General features: G+C 41.2%; 1 protein-coding gene across 17 annotated transcripts in view; it reads right to left on the bottom strand.

Moving 5' to 3' along the window:
- DOCK9 (dedicator of cytokinesis 9) overlaps positions 1 to 23,887 on the bottom strand; it is a 283,640-nt gene that overhangs the window by 62,383 nt on the left and 197,370 nt on the right. For all 17 annotated transcript variants that reach the window (XM_057532615.1, XM_057532614.1, XM_057532619.1 and 14 more), the window contains exons 28-33: positions 11,462 to 11,608; positions 11,175 to 11,258; positions 9,998 to 10,109; positions 6,686 to 6,864; positions 6,331 to 6,444; positions 4,233 to 4,353 (exon numbers count right to left, since the gene is read on the bottom strand). In XM_057532615.1, coding sequence (XP_057388598.1) covers positions 4,233 to 4,353; positions 6,331 to 6,444; positions 6,686 to 6,864; positions 9,998 to 10,109; positions 11,175 to 11,258; positions 11,462 to 11,608 — 757 coding nt within the window. The remainder of the gene's footprint in view (positions 1 to 4,232; positions 4,354 to 6,330; positions 6,445 to 6,685; positions 6,865 to 9,997; positions 10,110 to 11,174; positions 11,259 to 11,461; positions 11,609 to 23,887) is intronic.

Here is a 23,887-nt window from a genome sequence, read left to right as displayed (position 1 = left end):
AACTATCAATTCACTTATGAGGAACCACCTTGGATTGCTCAGACTAAAGGAGAACGTGCTGGTTCAGACTGGGGTAGAATAAAGACTTCAAAAAATTAAAAAGATCAATCCACCTACAACTATCAAATAAAAAAAACTAAACCATGCAATAAACCCACAGTACTCAAACGGTGGGCTGAGGTACCCCAGAAAACTCTGAGGGGTGTCATGGGACATTTTAAAATTTCAAGGAAAACACAGTGATACTTGACATCTGCTGGAAACTGTAGTTTCAACCTCCGACTGTGCTACATTCCTTTCCATGATGTCATATCTCTGTGAAGCAGGGTATTTGGTGGTTGCTATGATAAAAAGCAAGTACTGGGTGAAAATCAGTGTGGAACAGGAAATGAGAATGTTGGTGAGCGATCTGATTCCAAATTTGAGAAGCCGTGTAGCGCCCAACAGGCACACACAACCCATTAGTAAGAATCGTGGTTATTAAAAATAAAAATTTTTTTCTTTAAATTTATGTATGTATATAGTTTTCAAATGCCTACTAAGTTGTTAGGTTATAAGTACTTATTATTTGGCCCTAAGTACCTAATAAACGAACCATTAGGTGTTTCTTTTGGCCTGGGGACTCCATGAAAAATTACTTTGATAATAAGGGTGCTGTGAATTGAGAATGTTTGGGAATCTCTGCAGTAAACAGTTACAAGCAGAAAGCAAATCTAACTTGGAAATAAAATTTGTGACATCTGTTGAAAAAAATAGCATTTTAAGGGAGAAGTCAGCCCCTACCTCAATACTGTGGAATTTTTTAAAGTAATAGATTGACTTCCTGCTTAGATAAGATTTAAATAAATCACATAATTAAAAATGACTCTTAGACTTGCACATTCTGGTTTGAACCAAAAGGCATGCCTCCAGCTGCGAGCCTGGGCTGGCAGTGCACACTGCAGAAGACTCTCGGCGCCACGCTGCAGCAAGTTTTAAGCACAGCCTCCCATCCCCAAGCTGCCTTCACCTGAGATGCCTTTACTTGGCACCTCAGAACAGGCAGGCCCTTTTTGGGTTTCAGCCTGCAAATTAACTGCCATGGACTGATACACCTCTAAGTTAATCCCCTCCCCGTCCCTAACACTCAGGTTTATCCACCACCATCTCTGAAACCAATTCAGTGTATTAAGTATATCAAGAAAAGAAAGGCAAGGGAATCTGAAAATGTAAGTGCGGGCAGGAACACGTAAACCATTGGCCAGGGGCTGCACCTACCCAGAATAGGAACTGTGTGATTGACTGCCACAGGGTGCAGGTGAAAACACTATGAAAAAGCCAGGGGCCTTTTTCTATACTCAGAAAAGAAACACGCACTGTGACCAAATTATAACTGTCGTTTTCCTAATATAACCAGACTTCATACTTAGTGTAGAACACAGAACTCAGGAGAAAAAGGCTCTCAGTAAAGTAAAATTAGACACTAAATTCTCAAAGTTTTAGGCTCAGTTCCAGAACAAGAGTCCTAATCTAAGGCAAACAGATGTAAATGCAATAAATCAAAATCAACAAGCTTAGTAGAACTATGTTCCTGGTGTGTGTGTGTGTGTGTGTGTGTGTGTATTTAATATCCTGGCCCAGTGCATAACTTTTAAAAGAAATTTAGTTCAACTCTCTCCCCTTTGTACAGACAGCAAAATGCAATACACTGAGTAGGTAGGTAAAGGAACCCTGAGCCTAAGAATGCATACCTTGAGAATGTAATCTTTTTTTTTTTTAAATTAATTTATTTATTTTTGGCTGTGTTGGGTCTTCGCTGCTGTGCGCGGGCCCCCTCCAGCTGTGGTGAGCGGGGGCCACTCCCTGCCGCGGTGCACAGGCCTCTCACTGCGGTGGCCTCTCCTGCTGCGCAGCATGGGCTCCAGGCGCGCGGGCCTTAGTAGCTGCAGCACACGGGCTCAGCAGTTGTGGCTCACGGGCTCTAGAGCGCAGGCTCAGTAGTTGTGGCACACGGGCTTAGTTGCTCCGCGGCATGTGGGATCTTCCTGGACCAGGGCTTGAACCCGTGTCCCCTGCATTGGCAGGCGGACTCCCAACCACTGTGCCACCAGGGAAGCCCCTAAAATGAATGTAATCTTAGAGTAGTTTTTATCCAGGCAATGAATCAGTTTCAGAAATGTTCATGCACCATGTTCCAAAGACATTAATAAAACTGCTGAGGGTACATTCTCAGTAAGTGTGGAAACAGAATTTCCTTAAGAAATGTAAGGAGAAAGTCAGCTCTTGAAGGATAAGCACTGGGACTAAAACTAACTGGAAATTCCTTGAGGAATAAAAGAAGAATTGCTAAAGCTACCAGAAAACAACTAGTAAACCCAGTTCAAAGGTGAGGGCTTTCCTGGAAGGCATTCCTAAAAGGAAACAAGGATTAAAGTGTTTAAAGATGGGGGCAACATAGATAAAAGCCTGCGTATAAATTAAGTCTACTATGGTGAATTCCCATGAAAAGTGGATCCAGATCTTGAAATTCAAGAAAGAATGAAAAGGGACAAAATTAGCCTTGAGTACTTTTTGTAACTTCACCATGAACACAGAGCAATCGAAGGCCATTTATGTCACTGAAGTTGTGCTAAAGACCCCCCCTTCGGCTCATCTCTACGTTCTCAAGGCATCCCAAACCCTAACAAGGTGAATGTGGAACTGGAGAATCAAGTCAGAGTCAAAACATCACCTCATTCTAATTTCATCATTTCCACAAAGTCTTGAATCCTACAGAATACTGGTCAGAGAGGACAGAGAGTTAAGACTTAGGCTACTAAGAGTCTATCACAGAGCATGAATAACACTGAAGAACTGTGCTTGTTATAATGGTGGTCAAATAATAACACAGTTTACCTTGCCAAGCACTGCACACATTCAACTAGCTCTTCATCCCTCACCACGACTCTATTACTGACATGTGGACACAAGGTAAAGAGGAGAGACACCCTGCCCATGGCAATTATAAATGGTGGAGTCTGCATCCAAAGCCACATCTGTCTGACTTTAAAAACAGTGCTGTGAACCACTGCAGACAAAGCCCCTGAAAGGACCCCTTCCCCACTCCTGGAGAGCGGCTGGGCTTGTGGACAGAGTGAGGCAAAGGAGACAGAGCAAGGGCCCCATGAGAAAGGCAATGGAAACACCATGTGCCAGGCTCTGCATTTTGTATGAATTAACTCATTTCATCTTTACGATGCCAAATGAGGTAAGTATTAGTATGAAAAATACACAGAAACAGAAGCAAGATTAAAGACTGGTATGGGCATTATGGGATAAATCTGAGCATTGGTATGCGGTTTCCAATTTTACAGTCTGCCCAGTTTCATCACCTACATGTAATACCACATTAGCAACTAGAACAACACAAAAGCTAAGGACATAAACTCAGAATGAACCACAGTCCTGCAGGTTAATTAGGTAAAAGGACGGCCCTTTATTCTGCCCTATGAGTTAGTTCCATTATTGGGTAGTCTAAGCATTAGCCACAGCAGGATGCTTCATTTATTCAAACTGTGGTGTAAAAGAGAGGAAGAAATAAAGACAGCATAAGCCTGTGTCTGTGAAGATATATATATTTTTTTGTACCATTATCTTTATGAAGGAGCTGGCACATGTGCTCAATCAATCACAATATTAATAAATACATTTCTCAGGCATTTTCTTATGGAAAAACTACTCAATTTGAATCTTGATTTATGCCATCTGTTTTCCTCCCCATGGGGGCTGCTCTAACATTATTTCAGATAGAAAAAATATTGTAGGAAAGAAGATTTTAGAAAACTGATTTCGGGACTGCATTCTAGCCATAAACCAGTATCTCCATCAGCAATTACTCTGTCATATCTCATCTAAATCATTAACACTACAAATAAATCCTACCCACCACACACACACTTGCAAAGATATTCTTTTCCTAAAAGCATAAACAATCCGGTTTGAAGATTTAAAATGAAAAATTAACACGCATTAAACAAAAAGCAAACAGGACAAATATGTGGTTAAGTGTACTACATGTGTTATTCCTGAAATTTGAGATCTTTACTTCAGGGTAGAGTTAAGGGGTTTCAGAGCTGAGGAGCAAAATCAGGAAAAGAATATTTGAAGTAGAAACTCAAGACTTCGAAGTTCTGATTTGAAAGCTAACAAATGATTGGATAAAAGACGCTTCCCGAATTAGACTGCAGAGAAACAGGTCAGAGCCCGAGCATTACCAATGCCAGAGATGGCACCAAAGAGGTCCTTGTGCAGACTGGCATCCAGCGTGCTCCCAGACTTCTGCGGTGTCACTATCGGGTTCACGGCTGGCAAAGTAAGGGATTCCTCCTTCACAGTCTGTCAAGGAGGAGAGAGACAAGAAACAATTGAAGATGACTTTAAAGGATTCACCAACAGTTCTTGGAAGTGTGAGGGCGAGTATAAGAACAGGACAGAACAGCCTGGCATGTTAAACGTGCCTGAGTGGGAGGAGGACAGCGGGGGGTGGGGGTCAGAGAAGGAGCAGGAGGAGGGAGCACGCGGCACTTCAGGTCTGGGGCGGGCAGGGAAACCTTGGCCCATGAAGTTCTGTATTTCCCCAGGAGGTCTAGCACCCTTCCCTTTCCAGAGCTCTGATGCCCAACATTTCTGTAGATTATTTCCGTATGTTTCTTCCTTCAGAAGAAGCCTCACGTGCTCTTTCTAACTGGAACGTTGGTTTTTTTCTCTCACGTCAGAAATCTTCCCAAATGAGCAACGGTGACCTCACAATAGCAGCAGTGAAAATCTCTGCAAGGTGGGCGCTTCGTGTGAATTCTCAATCAGTGGAGAAATTATGGGCATTATGAAGTGATGTCATAAAAGGGATTTTACTTTCATGAAAGCCAAAGCAAAAGCTGGTGTTCATTTTTCTCAGGGTTGAAGCAGTACAGATAGGTAGCATTACACCCTGAATTACTTATTCCGATTAGAAAAGCAGACAAATTTAGAGAATACACATGTGAAATACCATGTTGTAGAGGGTGAGATTAGTGTGGTGCATTCCATGTAAGGACAGTGAACATTCACGCTCTCTGGAACTACAAAAACTATTCTAGAAAGACGGTTCATCTCAATGCACCATCACGTAGGAGATGTATAAGAAACAGGACAAAGCACCACTGCTGGGGGAAAAGGGACAAAAATACACACAAGGGAGCTCCCCCGGTGTGTGCCCTAATGACAAAGTGGCAACATCAACAATGCAGCCGGTTCACGGGTCCAGAACAAACAGGAAAAGGGCACTGCTGAACTGCTAACACCTATCCAAATTAATGGCAGATTGTCTCCAACCAAAACGCTTTGAGATCATTTCTGGCATCACCCTTCAGTCAACTTAATTTCCAGTATATCTTTAAATGACTGCATAAAGCTAAAGTAAATTAAGGTGGTCAGTTTGGGGAGGTGGGGTCATTCACCCTGGCCCCCCGACATCTAGTCTGATTATCTTTCTAATTTTACAGACACAGAGAAACTTCAGCCCCAAGAGGTGGCTTTTCCAAGACTGTGTAGTATGTTACATCAGAACCGGGGCTAGCACTGAGCTCTTATAGCACGGAGGTTAGAACTATGCTTTTTTTTTAAAAAAAAACAAAAAACTCCTTCCTCTATAACTTTTTGTTGGATACACAAAGAAGATCCTGAAATCTTACAAGAAAACGAGCCATCAGGAAAGCATGGCTTTTTATAATGATTTTTAACAAGAGTTGAAGGTTTACTGATTGACCCCATCTTAGCCAGAAATGCAACTTACCAAGACTACTGTAGATTATTATGGTTTTAGGGGCAAAAAAAGAGGAGACGTGTATAGTTGAAAAGTGTCCCTCCAATTGCATATCCACCCTGAACCTCAGAATGTGACCTTATTTGGAAGGAGGGTCTTTGCAGATGTAATTAAGATGTAAGGTAAGATGATGTCATCCTGGATTAGGGTGGGCCCTAAATCCAAGCACTGGTGTCCTTATAAGGACAGGACAGGACACCAGAGACACAGACACACACCAGGGAGAACACCATGTGAAGACAGAGGCAGAGACTGGAGTGATACAGCTATAAGCTAAAAAAAGCAAGGATTTCGGGCAACCACCAGAAGCTAGGAGAAAGGCGTAGAACCAACTCTTCACCCAGAGTCTCGAGAAGGGACCAACCCAGCTGACATCTTGATTTTGGACTTCTGGCTTTCTGACTGTGAGAGAATAAATTTCTGTTGTTTTTGGCCACCCAGTGTGTGGTATTTTGTTAGGGCAGCCACAGGAAGCAAATACAGGCTGTGGCTATGTGAATGTGCTTACGTACACTGCCAGGGTTCACGGGGAAGGGAGATACATCTCTCACGTTGATCCGCTGGACATTCTCAATCAGCAGACCGAACAGAGGCAGGTAGAGAGTGGCTATCCTTGCTTGATGGCTCTGAAACAAAGGCGCAAAGTGTAAGTTTATCCCGGACTCAGAATTTAATGATGGACTGAGCTAGCACTTGGCCATCTCCTGTATTTGGATCCTTCCTATAAAGACTGCTGTTAGACTTTATTGTATAAACAGAGAAAGTCTTAGTGCTGTTACCACTAATTTTCTAATTGCTTATTTCTTTATATTACTCAAAATGAAGGACATTTATCAATCGTATTTCCTTCCATTAGGGAACACTCACCCTGGAAGCATATCTGTCATCAAAAGAATGCTTTATCAGCAGGTTCTTAAGCACACCGATGGCAATCAGCCGGACCTCCCTGAACTCCTGGAGGGCGGTCCCCACCTCCCTCAGTAACAGTCCCACCAAGAAGTGGTTTCTGCAGAACTCATCCGTTAATGCGTAGTCAAGCTGGAGATCTGAAATGAGGATAGAAACCGCTTTAGTTAGAAAGGATGTAACACTCTTTGAATAAAATAAAAACCAAGCTCATCCTTTGCTTTCAGCCTCCCCTGTGTGTGTCATCAGGTGGTCACATCTGGCTTCCAAGGGGAAAGGGCTGATAACCTAAAATACTGCTCTGCACTCCAAAGTGAAAACAAAATTTAAATACAAATAAATGCACTGGATTTTGATTTTAAAAGGTATTACATCCTACATAATTATTAAGTTAGTGAATAGTTTTAGTACCAATTTTTAGAATACAGAACAGCATGTTATATTACAAATGTAATTTTGTTACTGATATGAAATTTAAAAATAAAATTGTAGTAACTGACAACATTATAGGGGAGTAATTTGTGCATAACAGACACGTAATTAAAGAATAAATATAGGTGGTCTATTAAAATGTTCTTCACTACATGAGTTCATTTATCTATTTCCTGGTCATTAATGCCCATATACGCCCATTAAAACCCAATGTGTTTAAAATGAACGAGTTACCATATTACCTATTATTTTGCTATCACTGAAGATCTTATTTGACTTAGAATTTTCTAAAATATACTCTTAAAACTTCTTTACCTCAAAAAGCCAATAGAAAACTAATATCAATTAGAACTAAAATGGACAAAGCACCAAATCAAACTAGTAAGTCATCAGCAAGCTAAGTGACAAGACTGAAAGCTCTTCTGGAAAAGAGATAATAAGCAAACGTGAAACCTACTGAGGGAGGGTAAATAAAAGCAGCTAAACATCACACTCTAAAGCTGAAATACACCTATCCAGAAAGCTGTGGCTCGGATTTAAATTCTTATACTGAATCCATTGTTAGAGGAAAATCTATAGGCCTCTCCTTTGACTTTAATCCCATGTTAGTTGCTTCTAAACATATTCGAAGTCTGACCCAAGTCCTATGAACTCTTTAGCAGAAGGAAGGAAAAGAGTGTTCATCTTTCCAGAATACTCATGTCGACTGTTTATGATTTTTAAGTCCAGTTTACTGAAAAGACAGTTCACAGCTTGAATTCACATGATCCCCTTAGAAGGAGAACTATTTATGGGTTTAATTGTACACGTGTGTGTGTGTACGTGTGCATGTGCAGAGAGTGGAGGAGCAGGTGAGACGGGTAAGAGGATGGAGGATGCTAAAAAAAACCCGAAACTTTATTCCCATCAGCACAGTTCTGGAAATTATCTGTAGCTGACCCACGCCACCTGCCTAGGGCGGCCCTTCTAGCCGCCAAATACCCCAACAGTCTACTAAGAGCTTGTGCGAGTCTGAGGGGTACCTGAAGGGTCTCCTCCTCACTCCTCATTTGCTTCTACAGGATAGATAATTGGGCCAGTGGGGAAGATGGACATTAGCACATGTTCACTGCCCAACCGCTGGGCAGAAAGAGCTATCCTCAGCACCCTGACAGGTGAGAGGAAAAGACAGTCACGGTCTCCAAGGACAGGTGGGCTAGGAACTGAAGGTGGGGTGAAGGAGGGTCTGGGGTGCAGAGTAGGGAGCAATTCACTCCAGGTGGGGCGCTGGGAGAGGCGAGGGGGAGACCTGGCTGGGCCCACAGGGGAGGTGCTGAGTGATGGCCCGGAGGAAGATGAGGATCCCCAGGGAGGTGCTGCGTGAGGCTGAGAAGTGCGGGGAGGGCCTGCCATGTGTGAGGAGCTGGGACCAGCAGGTGTGTCTGGCATGTGGGGAACAGTGCGGGGTGGGACAGGCGGGTGGGCTGGGGTTGGATGGGGGATGCTGAAGAGCCCAGGAGCTCAACCCCTCACCTTCTTCAATTATCATCCCAAAGTTGCCTTCTCAGTGAGGCTTTGCCTGGCCGCCCGATCTCAATGCCAGCCCATTTCCTATCCCCTTCTCTTGCTTTATTTCTCTCTCCTTAGCACTTATCACTCTCTCATGTTCTACATATTTCACACAGGTAAGATAGCAGGGGATTTCATCCTTGTTGTCCACAACTCTATCCCAAGGCTAGGTATAGTTGGTGCTGAGCAAATATTTGCTGAATGCATGACCGCCAACTTCAGGCCACAGTCCCCCTTCTTGCTCTTTAAAAGGCAAGGTATTTATGTCTCTGAATGAATTCCTTTGTGAGTTTCTCTCTGAATTTCAGAGTCAGTTGATTTAGGTGTCATTAATAGTTTGGTGGCATCCTTCCACTTTTTATCTCCTTTAGCATAAATAATCCTGAGCACATACAAGGTGCTAGATACTACCTGACAGACCCAAGAGACTAATTTGATTCATTTGACTTACTCAGTGAAGACAAAGAAATCTCTATGAGCTTAATTCTCTTCAAACTCAAAAAGGATACAGAACAGTTAATAAAGACTCAGCATGCAAACATAAAAAGCATGTGAAAAGCCATGTTGCTTGTGACATAGGTTACTGCTACTGCTATAAACAAGGACTATGAAAACGGTGGAATAATACATTTTTGAAATGAAGCAGAGCTTTTTGTTTGTTTGCTTTACTTCTTAAAGAAACGTCCTAGAGGACCTAGTGACCCCAGGAGCAAAAAACCAGATGCCCCCTGGGGATGCTATGGCAATGTCTTAGCTACAGTGAGAACAAATTCACTGGTTTATCATCAATTTTAAAACTGATCCAAGTATACGGCAAATGCCTACATGAATAGCATATGTAAGCATTTCAGCAATCACTTGCATTCTTTTTCTTTTAAAGGAGGAAGATGCAAGAAAGCAAGCGTCACACCCCACACCTACCTACAGGAGTGTCATTTGACTCCACAGCTGGTGAAAGAAAAGCTAATTCATAAGAAAAAAGAAAAGTGAAACAAATAAAAATAAACTACAGTAAATAAAATGGATTACTATTGTTTAAGCAATGGAATTTTTCAATGAAAAAGAGTCACACTGGCATGATCTGTAGTCTGGTAAATTTGCTAAAAAAAAGTAAGTTCCTATATAGCATTTTATCAATTTTTTTTAATGGAAATTTAACAAGAAAAAAAATCAATTCATCAATGAAAAATATCAGATAATTTGAATGTCATGTGTGAACTAATTCTCTTTTATTAAAAATGAATGGCTCTCTTTCTGAAAAGACTAGGATTAGTATATTTAAAGATAGATTACCTTGATATCTTTGAATCCTGCCTTTCCCAAATGGCATTGGTAAATTCAATGGAATATAATGTTCATGATTGCACACCACACGGAGAAATTCAAATTTGTATTCAAAGAGGGTCTGCAGGAAAAAAATGGTTAGTCATAAGTTAAATACCTCAGTGGATACTTTATACAGCCTCCTGAAAAACCTATTAGGAATCACACACTCGTCTTTAGCCTCTTCCCTGTCTTAGAGCTGCACACTCTAGGCTACTTTACAGATTTCAGAATGTCTGCAGGGATTTGTTTGAAAATTGGGAACACATTTCATTAAACAATGTCCTCCACTGACTTTTAGGGCATTTATGATTTATGCTCCTCTTACTTCAATAAAGGATTTCAGACAGCTTATAATTATAGACACAGATTCAGTGCAATAAAAAAATGAGTAAGGCAGAGCTTTAAAATAGACACGCCAGGGAAGAGACAGATAATTCTAGCAGAGAAAGGCTACATGGTTACTTCTTTTTTTTTTTTTTTTTTTTTATAAATTTATTTATATTTATTTATTTTTGGCTGCTTTGCATCTTCGTTGCTGCGCATGGGCTTTCTCTAGTTGCGGCAGGTGGGGGCTACGCTTCGATGCGGTGCACGGGCTTCTCATTGCGGTGGCTTCTCTTGTTGCCGAGCACGGGTTCTAGGTGCGTGGGCTTCATTAGTTGCAGCACGCGGGCTCAGTAGTTGTGGCTCACAGGCTTAGTTGCTCCGCGGCATGTGGGATCTTCCCGGGCCAGGGCTCGAACCCGTGTCGCCTGCATTGGCAGGCGGATTCTTAACCACTGCACCACCAGGGAAGTCCCTACATGGTTACTTCTGTTGCCTTGTTAAATAAACTATGATTTGCAACACATATACTTTTAGTTTTGCAGCTGAGAAGTCATTTAAGGTATTTATGAGAAAAATCAACAGGTATTTATGTTGCATGTGGAATTACTGTGTCCCTAATATCTCACACATTAATGCAAGTACTAGTTAGTACTAGTTAGTATCTCCAAGAGAGGAGAATGAATAGTGCCTCTGTGACTGAAAGAAAATTCTGATGTGAACCAAGAGAAGCAGGTAGGTATCCAGATGTCACTCAGAGAGACAAAAAGAACAGTGTGTAACACACACACAGACACACAGACACACACACACACGCTACCTTAGGATCTCCAGGAGCAAAGCAGCTGATGTAGTTGTTGATCTGCTTAAAGACAAAGCCCCTATCCATGAAGGTGAAACATCTCTGTGGAGGAAACAACCCACAAAGGTTAAGTATTTAGGCTTTTTTGGAAAGTTGGCTTCAAATCTGCATTTATTGTGAATAAGTTTATCCTTTGGCATAAAAACCTGCCATCAACATTCACTGAGCATCTATATGTACGAGTCACTCTGCTAGAAAAAGCACATTAGGCACTTGGCGACACCCTCTCCCCCGGAGGCCCCCACCTTGATGAACACAGCCAGGCTATGATTCGCATTCTTAGATGCCTCTGGGTTATCTCGAAACTTCTGAGTGATGTGTGGCATCAGCATATTCACAACAGTTTCCACTGCATGATGATAGGATGCAGGAAATCTCTGGTTTCGCAATAACTAAAAAGGATTTAGAGCAAACATTTATTATTTTTTAAGTTGCAAACTTTGAGGGGAAAAAAAAAAATCTCATCCCTGAGTTCATTTCAAAAACCCAGGGCTCTCATCTTATTTATCTGAAATTAGATAAGATAAATTATTCTTTCTTCTCTCGAAGTACTGTATAAGTATTCTAATACTTCAAATAAATGCTGTGGATCCGGTCTGAGATGTTAGACTTCAGTATGATAAAGACCACTGTGGAGGTATTTATAAAAATGTGGAGATGCACCTTTACTTCCAGAGATTCTGATCAGACCTGCATTCTTACTGCATTTTACTTTGATTCTAATGCCTGTATCTTTCAGAGATTTCTTTAGAAAACACTGGCTTAGGGTTAAGCCTCAAGTATTCAAACTGAACACACACAGAATGGTGACTGTATGTCACTAGTTGAAACTGCTTACAAGTCCTCTTTAAATTGACTTTACATAATAATTTCTCCCCATCAGGAATGCTTACCTAAGAAATTACACACAGATCACTTGGCAATTAGCTACCACTCACCATGTATCTTCTACACACCAGGCACTGCACTAGATATTTTTATGTACTTTTTCATTAAATTCTTAAACACCCTCATATTAAAGAGGGTCAGAGAGGTTAGGTAAATGTGTCTTCAGTCACACAGCTAACAATAACAAAGATTCAAAGCCAGATCTACAATGAGTTTAAAGACTACGCTCTTTCTGCTCTGTGATGCCGCGCTGACCCCCCTCTGGCCCCAGCGCATGGAACCATTTACTGAAGGCCTGGAATGTGAAGGGGGCTGAACTGGGTGCTCCACGACACTTATCCGTGCATGCACGTGATTCTAACAGCCACAACAGGGGGTTGTTTTCATCCCCACGCTACAGATGAGATGAAACTGAAGCTTGGAAAGACTCAATAAAGAATACTAACTGGGGCTTCCCTGGTGGCGCAGTGGTTGAGAGTCTGCCTGCCAATGCAGGGGACACGGGTTCGAGCCCTGGTCCGGGAAGATCCCACATGCCGCGGAGCAACTAGGCCCGTGAGCCACAACTACTGAGCCTGCGCATCTGGAGCCTGTGCTCCGCAACAAGAGAGGCCGCGATAGTGAGAGGCCCGCGCACTGCGATGAAGAGTGGCCCCCGCTTGCCACAACTAGAGAAAGCCCTTGCACAGAAACGAAGACCCAACACAGCCATAAATAAATAAATAAATAAATAAATAAATAAATAAATAAATTTAAAAAAAAAAGAATACTAACTGACCTTTAATATCCTTCCTTTCCTTTTCCCTTTTAGTGACAGAACTCCTGGGTTTTACAGGGCACATGGCTGCCCAGCTAGAGACTGCATTTCCCAGCATAACCTGTGGCAAGATAATGGCCATGTGACTAGTTCTGGCTAATGGGCTGTAAGAGGAAGTGACGCTTGCCTTTCCCATAAAAGGCGCTGCTTGCCTACCAAGTCCTCCTCTTTGCCACTGCCTGGGATGTGGAGTGGTGGTGAGCCAGCTCCTCAACTATGCAGAGGGTGACACCTGGGCTGGATAGTTGGATAGGAGCTTGAGTCCCTGAATGACCTTGGGGGGCAAGCTCCCCACTGTCTGAGCTGCCTACTGGCTCATAATTTTCCAAAAGAGAGAAATGAACCTTCTGTTTTATTTTAGCCACTATTATTTTGGCCTATTTTGGAGCAGCCAAACCAGTATCCTAATATCCAACAAATAGTATTTTGTAAAACTAGAACTGGAGCCTAGGTATTTATGCTATGAAAGCATGCATTATTTTATGCATTAAATACCAGAACCTACTATGAAATTTCGAAATGCCAGCTTTATAATAATCTCAGTTCTCAAACCAGTAACAAGACAATCTTTGTAAATGTACACAAACTCAAGAATCCAGTGAGGGAAGGATCAAGTCATAAGAATTGGAAATTTACCTATTTTCAAAAACAGAACAGTAAAATCTGAAATTCCAAAAGGATTTTGTTCCATATGTGCAAACCAGTAACTCTATATCCTGAGGTGTCAGCCTCAACAGATGATCAGCTTCCAGGAACCCAGGCAAGGCCAACTCTAACCACCAGGCATGACCACCAGCTACCTAAGCTGGCCATTCCTAAAAAAGAGGTCTCCCAAGAAAAGCCTACAGAACGGGGCTGAGTCAACAGCTGCTTAAACCATGAAAAGTGGATGGGGAACTCTATAATGGAAGCATGGGGTGGACCGAATGGAACCTCTTAGTCAATACTATTATAACTAAAAGTGGGACAACCAGACTCCTATGCCTTCTGATGTGATACAGTAGCACCAGCTAAGGTGTATCCTTGCCACAAAGAAAATCAAACCTGAATGGAATTAAGCCTCTAGATATCACTACGCAAGTGTACAGGATACAGAGGGTACAGAGAATCATGTCACGTATCACTGCAAGGTTACAACTGGCTAAGTCTAGAATATGGGAAATTCTGCAGGACAAATGGTCTACTTTCTTCAACAAATACGCTGCATTAAAGAAACAAACAAATGGAGAGGAAACAGTGTGAGGATCCAAGAAACTTCAGAGACACATCAACCCAAAGCAACGTGTGGACTATGTTTAGATCCTGATTCAGACCAACTGTAAAATGACATTTTTAAGACACCTGGGGGAAACGGAATACAGATGGGGTGTTGGATGATAATAAAGAAATATTTCTAACTTTATTGAGTGTCATATGGTACAATGGTTATTCTTTTTTAAGGCTTTATCCATTGGATATTATACACTAAAGTTTTATAGATGAAATGATAAAATATTGGGGAACCGCTTTAAAAATACTCTAGGAAAAAAGAAGTATGAGGGTGGATACCTAAAGCAAGAATGGCAGAGTGCTGATAACTGTTGAAGCTGGGTGGGTGAGAGGCACATGAGATTCATTAAACTATTCCCTTTCTTTTTATTTTTATTGTTTAAAATTTCTATAATAAATTTTTTTTAATGGCGAGATGAAGCTCTCCCTGCAGTGACAAACAGCTATTGTCAAGAGTCCTAATTTGGCAACAAAGCAATGAGGTAAGACACACATCAAAGGGTAATAAAGACGGAGGTAATGAGATGATTTTATGGAGATTATTATAAACTGAGATGGAAGAACATGATCTAGGCTAATGAGCTGATATCTAGGGGAGTGAGTATATAAGCGCTGGCTCAGGAGAGGACACTAAGACAGCAGGAGACTTCTCAGCCAAACGAAACCTACCTCCTGACCATGTCTTGCAGCCGGATCTCCCCTTGGTAATGCTGCAGCATCCGCAGTGGCCCGACCACCACCATCTATGCCTCCAACAAGTGCTGCCGGTGCTTGGTCTGCCTGCCCAGCACCTGCCCACACCTGATCCGCCTCCTCCAGCCCGCCTGCTGCGCCCCATGCCCCCAACCCTGCTGTCAGCCCGACACCTTCATGCCCTCCTGCTGGCTGCTCAGCTCCTGCCACCTGACCCCTGGCCTGAGTGGGATCTCCCTGATGACCCACACTCAGCCTTGAAGCGAAGGGCCCTGTGAGCCCTGCTGCTGACAGCCACGTCTCTACAGACGCCAGCGAGGGGCTATACCATGTCCTACATCATCTGGGTGCCGCACCCACTGCCGCCCAAATCGCTGCCCACTGTGCAAGGACATCCAAAAGCCTTCACGTGTTCAATGCTTTCCTCCTTACTGTGTTCTTCTACTCTCTTGGGTGTAGAGACCTCTCTTCTACAGGCCATTTCACTGCTCAGTGTTACAATAAATAAGACTACTAGTTAATAAACTTCATTTTCCTGGCTTAGCAAACAACAGTAACCACGGAAAAGTAATGGGGTAGACAAGAAATCTGCCAAGGACATTTCCAGCAGTGTCAAGTTACTCCCTCTTACTGGAATCCCTGCATCACTTCTTCTCTCTTTTGTCCTACAAGTTCTTTCCTCCTCCTGTGTCCTCGTTTTCATTCGCAAAAATCGGTCTTGTTGTGTTTATTTCTCTCTGCACCCTGCTGGTGTCATATCCTTACAGGGACAAGGCGTGCCCTCCCCTCCGTGCTGGCTGCACGTGGACGTGGTGACCCATTCAGATCAGGAGGACGAGCAGCCCTCCAGGTAGACAAAGGAAGGAAATGGAAGGCGCAGCCCTCCAGGTAGACAAAGGAAGGAAATGGAAGGCGTCTGGGCCTCCGTAACTTTGTGGAACGGAACCCCCATGCTACCCTGGACTTTGATGTGAGAAGAAGTAATTTTTCTTGTTTGTCAGTATTACTTTAGATCTCTGTCACAGCAGCTGAACCCATAGCCCTAAGGCATAAGATCTCCCAAGAAAACTGATCACCTCCACCTTCCCTGGTAAACCATGCCCCGATTCTCTCTTTCAAAAGCTCCATTCCACTGTACGCTCACACTTAATATCCAGGCGGCCTTTTATCCCCCATTCAATCTGACTTTACTATGTTCTAAGTCAGACTTACTGAGGTTTAATTTACGTACACTAAAATTCACCCTTTTAAGGTACACAGTTGGGTTCATCTGGACAAGTGAATACAGCCAAGGCACAGTCCATTTCTATCACCCAAAAAACTTCCTCTTGTCCCTTTGAATCCCCTCCCCCACGCTGGCCCCTGGAAACCACTGCTCTGTTTTCTGTCCCTGTAGTTTTCCTTTTCCTAGAATGTCATAGAAATGAACTCATTCAGTGTATGGTGTATCGTGTATATGTGACCAGTGACCTCCTTCACATAACATAATGCTTTTGAGATCCATCCATGTTACTGGATGGAAATCAAATCAATACTTTGTTCCTTTTCATCACTAAGTAGTATTTCATTGTATGGAGTTACCACAACCTGTCTATCATTCACCAGTTAATGGATGTTTCCAGTTTTTGGCTACTATGAATAAAGCTGCTATGCACATTTGCATACAGGTCTTTGTGTGGATATGTGTTTTCATTTCTCTTTGGTAAATACTTTAGAAGTACAATTGCTGGGTCAAATTATTGGTTCTGTCTTAATATCCTCTCTTATTCATTCATAATGGTTTGTGTCCTCATCCTCAAGCCCACCTCTTCCCTCCCAGTGCTAGATCTTCATCAGCATCACCAGAAAATGTCATTTTATATTACTGCAGTTAGAGAGCTAAAAAAAAAAAAAAAAAAAGACATATGAACAATGACAGGTGCATTAATCTGTTCCACAGACTATTTAAATCCCAGGAGGAAGGTAGACTCATTGGTACAAAAGTTTCCCAATCACTCTGCTAACATTTACACTCTCTTTCATCTTGTCACTACCCTGCCTTTCTATGGTCTCTACCAAACCGTCTGCTGCTTGGCCACAAAGCTCCCCAAAATAATCCTTCTAGGCCCAGGTAAAGTTCCAGCTCCAGCTCCACGTGAATCTCCTACCATGTTGGAGCTCGTACACCTTCCTGCACTCTCCTCTGACTGCATGTTCTCCTTCTCCAAGGACTCTGTGAGCTTCAAGGTTGAGGACGCACCCTCCACTCTACCTGCATTTCTCCTCAATGCCCTGCACAGAACAAACGCTATTTGAAACACGCACTCATGGACGGAAGTATGGCTATTACTGTTCTGCCATCATGTATGTACAGAGTTCACACATATGGTTTAGGGGAAGTCCAGGCAGTACACTTAGAACATGAACCATACCATCCTTTGTTCACTCTTCGAATGAAAGCTCTTTCCTTGCTCAATTAAGACAGAAAATGGTTGAAAGCTAAACAACTGACACTTAAAGGTAGATATTCATCCTGTCCACTGCCAGATTTCCAGCTTCCCCGTGGAGCACCTGTGGAATGCTAACAATTTGCTTGATTCAGTGTGGGAGGGAAGGAAACTCAAAATGAGTCTGCTGAAATTACAGTTGCTAAAAATAAATGACAGAAAAAACACACCTAAAATATGCTGACCTTAGAGGCAGAGTGGGGTTGGGGGTTGGGAACTCCTCAGTAAGCCCCAATGAGGCCTGCTTTGTATCTTTCTCAAAAACTACTTATTACAAATTCTAAGGACCTAACCTATAAAACACTCAAGTCTGGCACAGTCATATGTAATCAATCCAAACTTTGCAGATCCATCTGCGGTAGTAAAGAAATTGATTACTTTAGATGCTAGTTCAGAGAGAGGCTCCAATTCACAGCTCTCCTCTGCAAGTGTAGCAAAGTGTAGTTTGCTTGGCCACAGACTGGAAGGTGGACATATATACATGGTTGCCTCCATCTTCGGTATAACGGCGTGCAGATTTATCCCTCCCCATACATGGGCATCAGATGGAACAACGCTGCCGGCACCGGGACTGGAAAATGAAGGCCTCAGTTCAAGACACACTATGCCCCCAAATGTTGATCCACGGCAGATATCCTTGGGCAGGGCGCTTTCAGCAACACTGAAAGCAACATCTGGCTCTTACATGAATCCACAGCCCAGGTGCCCCTACAAGACAGTTGTGTGCCTGTTCATGGCACTTTAAGACAGACTCACCAATGAGGAAAAAAGTCAAGGTCGGGATTATAAACACATTGGATTATATTGACAATCTTCAGCCTAAAAACAGAAAAACTCTGAGGGGATTTGATCATGATTCTGGAAATCACGAGCAGTACAGAAATGGTGAATATGAACTTGTTCCCTAAATCCAGAACACAGGGATCGGGGACTAGGACATGTAATTCTTAAGATGTAAATATAAGACAAACATTAAAATAAATAATTCAAACATAAAAACTCATTACTCCTAAGATATGAGGCAAAGTTAATGCACGCTTCAAAAACTCTGAGAGAAGTTCCTAGATCAAGGTGTGGTTTAGGGGAAGGGTGGCATGATTTAGGGGAAGGATGCTATCTTGGGTGACATGGAAGCAGAAGTCACAGGAGAGGCCCTCTAAAAGTGAATAATGTCAAACTCCCCGAAGTGGTGAGCAGGTGTTTTGAATCTCTTTTTATAGTAAATTATGTTGCAATTAAGCTTTCTCCTTTTGGATGCCTGTGTTTCTTTTCAAACTGGATAATTTTAAAATAAACTACCTCTAAAAACTGTCTGAATGTTGTTTTGAGACCAAGATATAATTAACTTACAGAAAAGGTTGTGCATGGCAGTATCTGAGTGCTTTGTGTAAAGTTCCAAGTACAAACTATTTCCTCGCGGCATTGGAGAATGGGGTTATAGGCTGGGAATGGCAGAACACTTGAGATAGGCTGATCCTGCCTCTAGCATGATTCTTGGCTCTGCTCAACTGTGTGACCCTGGGCAGGTCACTTCATGGGTACAGACTTCCGTCTCTACCTCTGTGAAATAAGGGAGGAGTTGGACAAGAAGTTAGCTTTCTGGTCCCTAATGACCCTAAAGTTCTATGGTTAATTTGCCATCTTGAGAAAAGAACATATACAATTAAATTCCTTTATTAATTTTTTATCACAGTTCTCAGATAGATGACACTGATAGTTGATTTTAAGTATACTTCTCGACCAGTCCCTCCCATTAGGAAGCTTGCACAAACCTCTTAGATAGCCTCATCCACAAGAGGGCAGACAGCAGAAGCAAGAAGAACTACAATCCTGCAGCCTGTGGAACGAAAACCACATTCACAGAAAGATAAACAAAATGAAAAGGCAGAGGACTATGTCCCAGATGAAGGAACAAGATAAAAACCCAGAAAAACAACTAAATGAGGTGGATATAGGCAACCTTCCAGAAAAAGAACTCAGAATAATGATAGTGAAGATGATCCAGGACCTCAGAAAAAGAATGGAGGCAAAGGTCGAGAAGATGCAAGAAATGTTTAACAAAGACTTGGAGAACTAAAGGACAAACACCTGGAAGAATTAAAAAACAAACTAACAGAGATGAACAATACAATAACTGAAATGAAAAATACACTAGAAGGAATCAATAGCAGAATAACTGAGGCAGAACACATAAGTGACCTGGAAGACAGAAGGGTGGAATTCACTGCCATGGAACAGAATAAAGAAAAAAGAATGAAAAGAAATGAAGTCAGCCTAAGAGACCTCTGGGACAACATTAAACTCAACAACATTTGCATTATAGGGGTCCCAGAAGGAGAAGAGAGAGAGAAAGGACCCGAGAAAATATATGAAGAGATTATAGTCAAAAACTTCCCTAACATGGGACAGGAAATAGCCACCCAAGTCCAGGAAGCACAGAGAGTCCCAGGCAGGATAAACCCAAGGAGAAACACGCTGAGACACACAGTAATCAAACTGACAAGAACTAAAGACAAAGAAAAATTATTAAAAGAAGCAAGGGAAAAACGACAAATAACATACAAGTGAACTCCCATAAGGTTAACAGCTGATTTCTCAGCAGAAACTCTGCAAGCCAGAAGGGAGTGGCACGATATACTTAAAGCGATGAAAGGGAAGGACCTACAACCAAGATTACTCTACCCAGCAAGGATTTCATTCAGATTTGACAGAGAAATCAAAAGCTTTACAGACAAGCAAAAGCTAAGAGAATTCAGCACCACTAAACCAGCTTTACAACAAGTGCTAAAGGAACTTTTCTAGGCAGGAAACACAAGAGAAGGAAAAGACCTACAAAAACAAACCCAAAACAATTAAGAAAACGGTAACAGAAACATGCATATTGATAATTACCTTAAACGTAAATGGATTAAATGCTCCAACCAAAAGACACAGACTGACTGAATAAATACAAAAACAAGGCCCATATATATGCTGCCTACCAAGAGACCCACTTCAGACTTAGGGACACATACAGACTGAAAGTGAGGAGATGGAAAAAGATATTCTATGCAAATGGAAATCAAAAGAAAGCTGGAGGAGCAATTCTTCTATCAGACAAAATAGACTTTAAAATAAAGAATGTTATAAGAGACAAGGAAGGACACTACCTAATGATTGAAGGATTAATCCAAGAAGAAGATATAATAATTATAAATATATATGCACCCAACATAGGAGCACTCAATACATTAGGCAAATGCTAACAGCTATAAAAGAGAAAATCGACAGTAGCACAGTAAGAGTGGGGGACTTTAACACCTCACTTACACCAATGGACAGATCATCCAGACAGAAAATTAATAAAGAATACACAAGCTTTAAATGACACAATAGACCAGATAGATTTAATTGATATTTATAGGACATTCCATCCAAAAACAGCAGATAGCACTTTCTTCTCAAGTGTGCACGGAACATTCTCCAGGATAGATCACATCTTGGGTCACAAATCAAGCCTCAGTTAATTTAAGAAAATTAAAATCATATCAAGCATCCTTTCTGACCACAACACTATGAGATAAGAAATAAATTACAGGGGAAAAAACGTAAAAAACACAAACACTTGGAGGCTAAACAATACGTTACTAAATAACCAAGAGATCACTGAAGAAATCAAAGAGGAAATCAAAAAATACCTAGACACAAATGACGATGAAAACATGACAATCCAAAACCTATGGGATGCAGCAAAAGCAGTTGTAAGAGGGAAGTTCATAGCAATACAATCCTGCCTCAAGAAACAAGAAATATCTCAAATAAACAATCTAAACTTACACCTAAAGGAACTAGAGAAAGAAGAACAAACAAAACCCAAAGTAGAAGGAAAGAAACCATAAAGACCAAAGCAGAAATAAATGAGAAAGAAATGAAGGAAACGATAGCAGAGATCAATAAAACTAAAAGCTGGTTCTTTGAGAAGATAAATAAAATTGATAAACCATTAGCCAGACTCAACAAGAAAAAAAGGGAAAAGACTCAAATCAACAGAATTAGAAATGAAAAAGAAGTAACAACTGACACTGCAGAAATACAAAGGATCATGAGGGATTACTACAAGCAACTATATGCCAATAAAATGGACAACCTGGAGGAAATGGACAAATTCTTAAAAAGGTATAACCTTCCAAGACTGAACCAGGAAGAAATAGAAAATATGAACAGACCAATCACAAGTAATAAAACTGAAACTGTGATTAAAAATCTTCCAACAAACAAAAGTCCAGGACCAGATGGCTTCACAGGTGAATTCTATCAAACATTTAGAGAAGGGCTAACACCTATCCTTCTCAAACTCTTCCAAAAATTTGCAGAGGAAGGAACACTCTCAAACCCATTCTACAAAGGCCACCATCACCCTAATTCCAAAACCAGACAGAGATACTACAAATAAAGAAAATTACAGACCAATATCACTGATGAATATAGATGCAAAAATCCTCAACAAAATACTAGCAAACAGAATCCAACAACACATTAAAAGGCTCATACACCATGATCAAGTGAGATTTATCCCAGCGATGCAAGGATTCTTCAATATATGCAAATCAATCAATGTGATACACCATATTAACAAATTGAAGAATAAAAACCATATGATCATCTCAACAGATGCAGAAAAAGCTTTTGACAAAATTCAACACCCATTTATGATAAAAACTCTCCAGAAAATGGGCAAAGAGAGAACCTACCTAAAAGGCCATATACAACAAACCCACAGCCAACATCACCCTCAATGGGGAAAAACCGAATGCATTTCCTCTAAGATCAGCAATAAGACAGGATTTTCACTCTCGCCACTATTATTCAGCATAGTTTTGGAAGTCCTAGCCACGGCAATCAGAGAAGAAAAAGAAATAAAAGGAATTCAAATTGGAAAAGAAGAAGTAAAACTGTCACTGTTTGCAGATGACATGATACTATACACAGAGAATCCTAAAGATGCCACCAGAATACTACTAGAGCTAATCAATGAATTTGGTAAAGTTGCAGGATACAAAATTAATGCACAGAAATCTCTTGCATTCCTATACACTAACAACGAAAGATCAGAAAGAGAAATTAAGAAAACAATCCCATTCACCATTGCAACAAAAAGAATAAAATACCTAGGAATAAACCTACCTAAGGAGGTAAAAGACCTGTACTCAGAAAACTAAAAGACACTGATGAAAGAAATCAAAGATGTCACAAACAGATGGAGAGATATACCATGCTCTTGGATTGGAAGAATCAATATTGCCCAAAGCAATATACAGATTCAATGCAATCCCTATCAAATTACCAATGGCATTTTTTACAGAACAAAAAAATCTTAAAAGTTGTATGGAGACACAAAAGACCCCAAATAGCCAAAGCAATCTTGAGGGAAAAAAACAGAGCTGGAGGAATCAGACTCCCTGACTTCAGACTATACTACAAAGCTACAGTAATCAAGACAATATGGTACTGGCACAAAAACAGAAATATAGATCAATGGAACAGGATAGAAAGCCCAGAGATAAACCCACACACCTATGGTCAACTAATCTATGACAAAGGAGGCAAGGATATACAATGGAGGAAAGACAGTCTCTTCAATAAGTGGTGCTGGGAAAACTGGACAGCTACATGTAGAAGAATGAAATTAGAACACTCCCTAACACCATACAGAAAAATAAACTGAAAATGGATTAAAGACCTAAATGTAAGACCTGACACTATAAAACTCTAGAGGAAAACAAAGGAAGAACACTCTTTGACATAAATCACAGCAAGATCTTTTCTGACCCACCTCCTAGAGTAATGAAAACAAAAAGAAAAATAAACAAATGGGACCTAATGAAACTTAAAAGCTTTTGCAAAGCAAAGGAAACTATAAATAAGACGAAAAGACAACCCTCAGAATGGGAGAAAATATTTGCAAACGAATCAATGGACAAAGGATTAATCTCCAAAATATATAAACAACAGCTCATGCAGCTCAATATTAAAAAAACAAACAACCCAATCCAAAAATGGGCAGAAGACCTAAATAGACATTTCTCCAAAGAAGACATACAGATGGCCAAGAGGCACATGAAAAGCTGCTCAACATCACTAATTATTAGAGAAATGCAAATCAAAACCACAATGAGGTATCACCTCACACCGGTTAGAATGGGCATCATCAGAAAACCTACAAACAATAAATGCTGGAGAGGGTGTGGAGCAAAGGGAACCCTCTTGCACTGTTGGTGGGAATGTAAATTGATACAGCCCCTATGGAGAACAGTATGGAGGTTCCTTAAAAAACTAAGAATAAAAAAAAAAAAAAACTAAGAATAGAATTCCCATATGACTGAGCAATCCCACTACTGGGCATATACCCAGAGAAAAACCATAATTCAAAAAGACACATGCACCCCAATGTTCACTGAAGCACTATTTACAATAGCCAGGTCATGGAAGCAACCTAAGTGCCCAATGACAAAGGAATGGATAAAGAAGATGTGGTGTAT

Source organism: Balaenoptera acutorostrata, chromosome 18 (genome assembly GCF_949987535.1).
Source record: "Balaenoptera acutorostrata chromosome 18, mBalAcu1.1, whole genome shotgun sequence".
Classification (NCBI taxonomy): domain Eukaryota; kingdom Metazoa; phylum Chordata; class Mammalia; order Artiodactyla; family Balaenopteridae; genus Balaenoptera; species Balaenoptera acutorostrata.
This window is presented reverse-complemented; position numbering and strand designations above follow the sequence as displayed.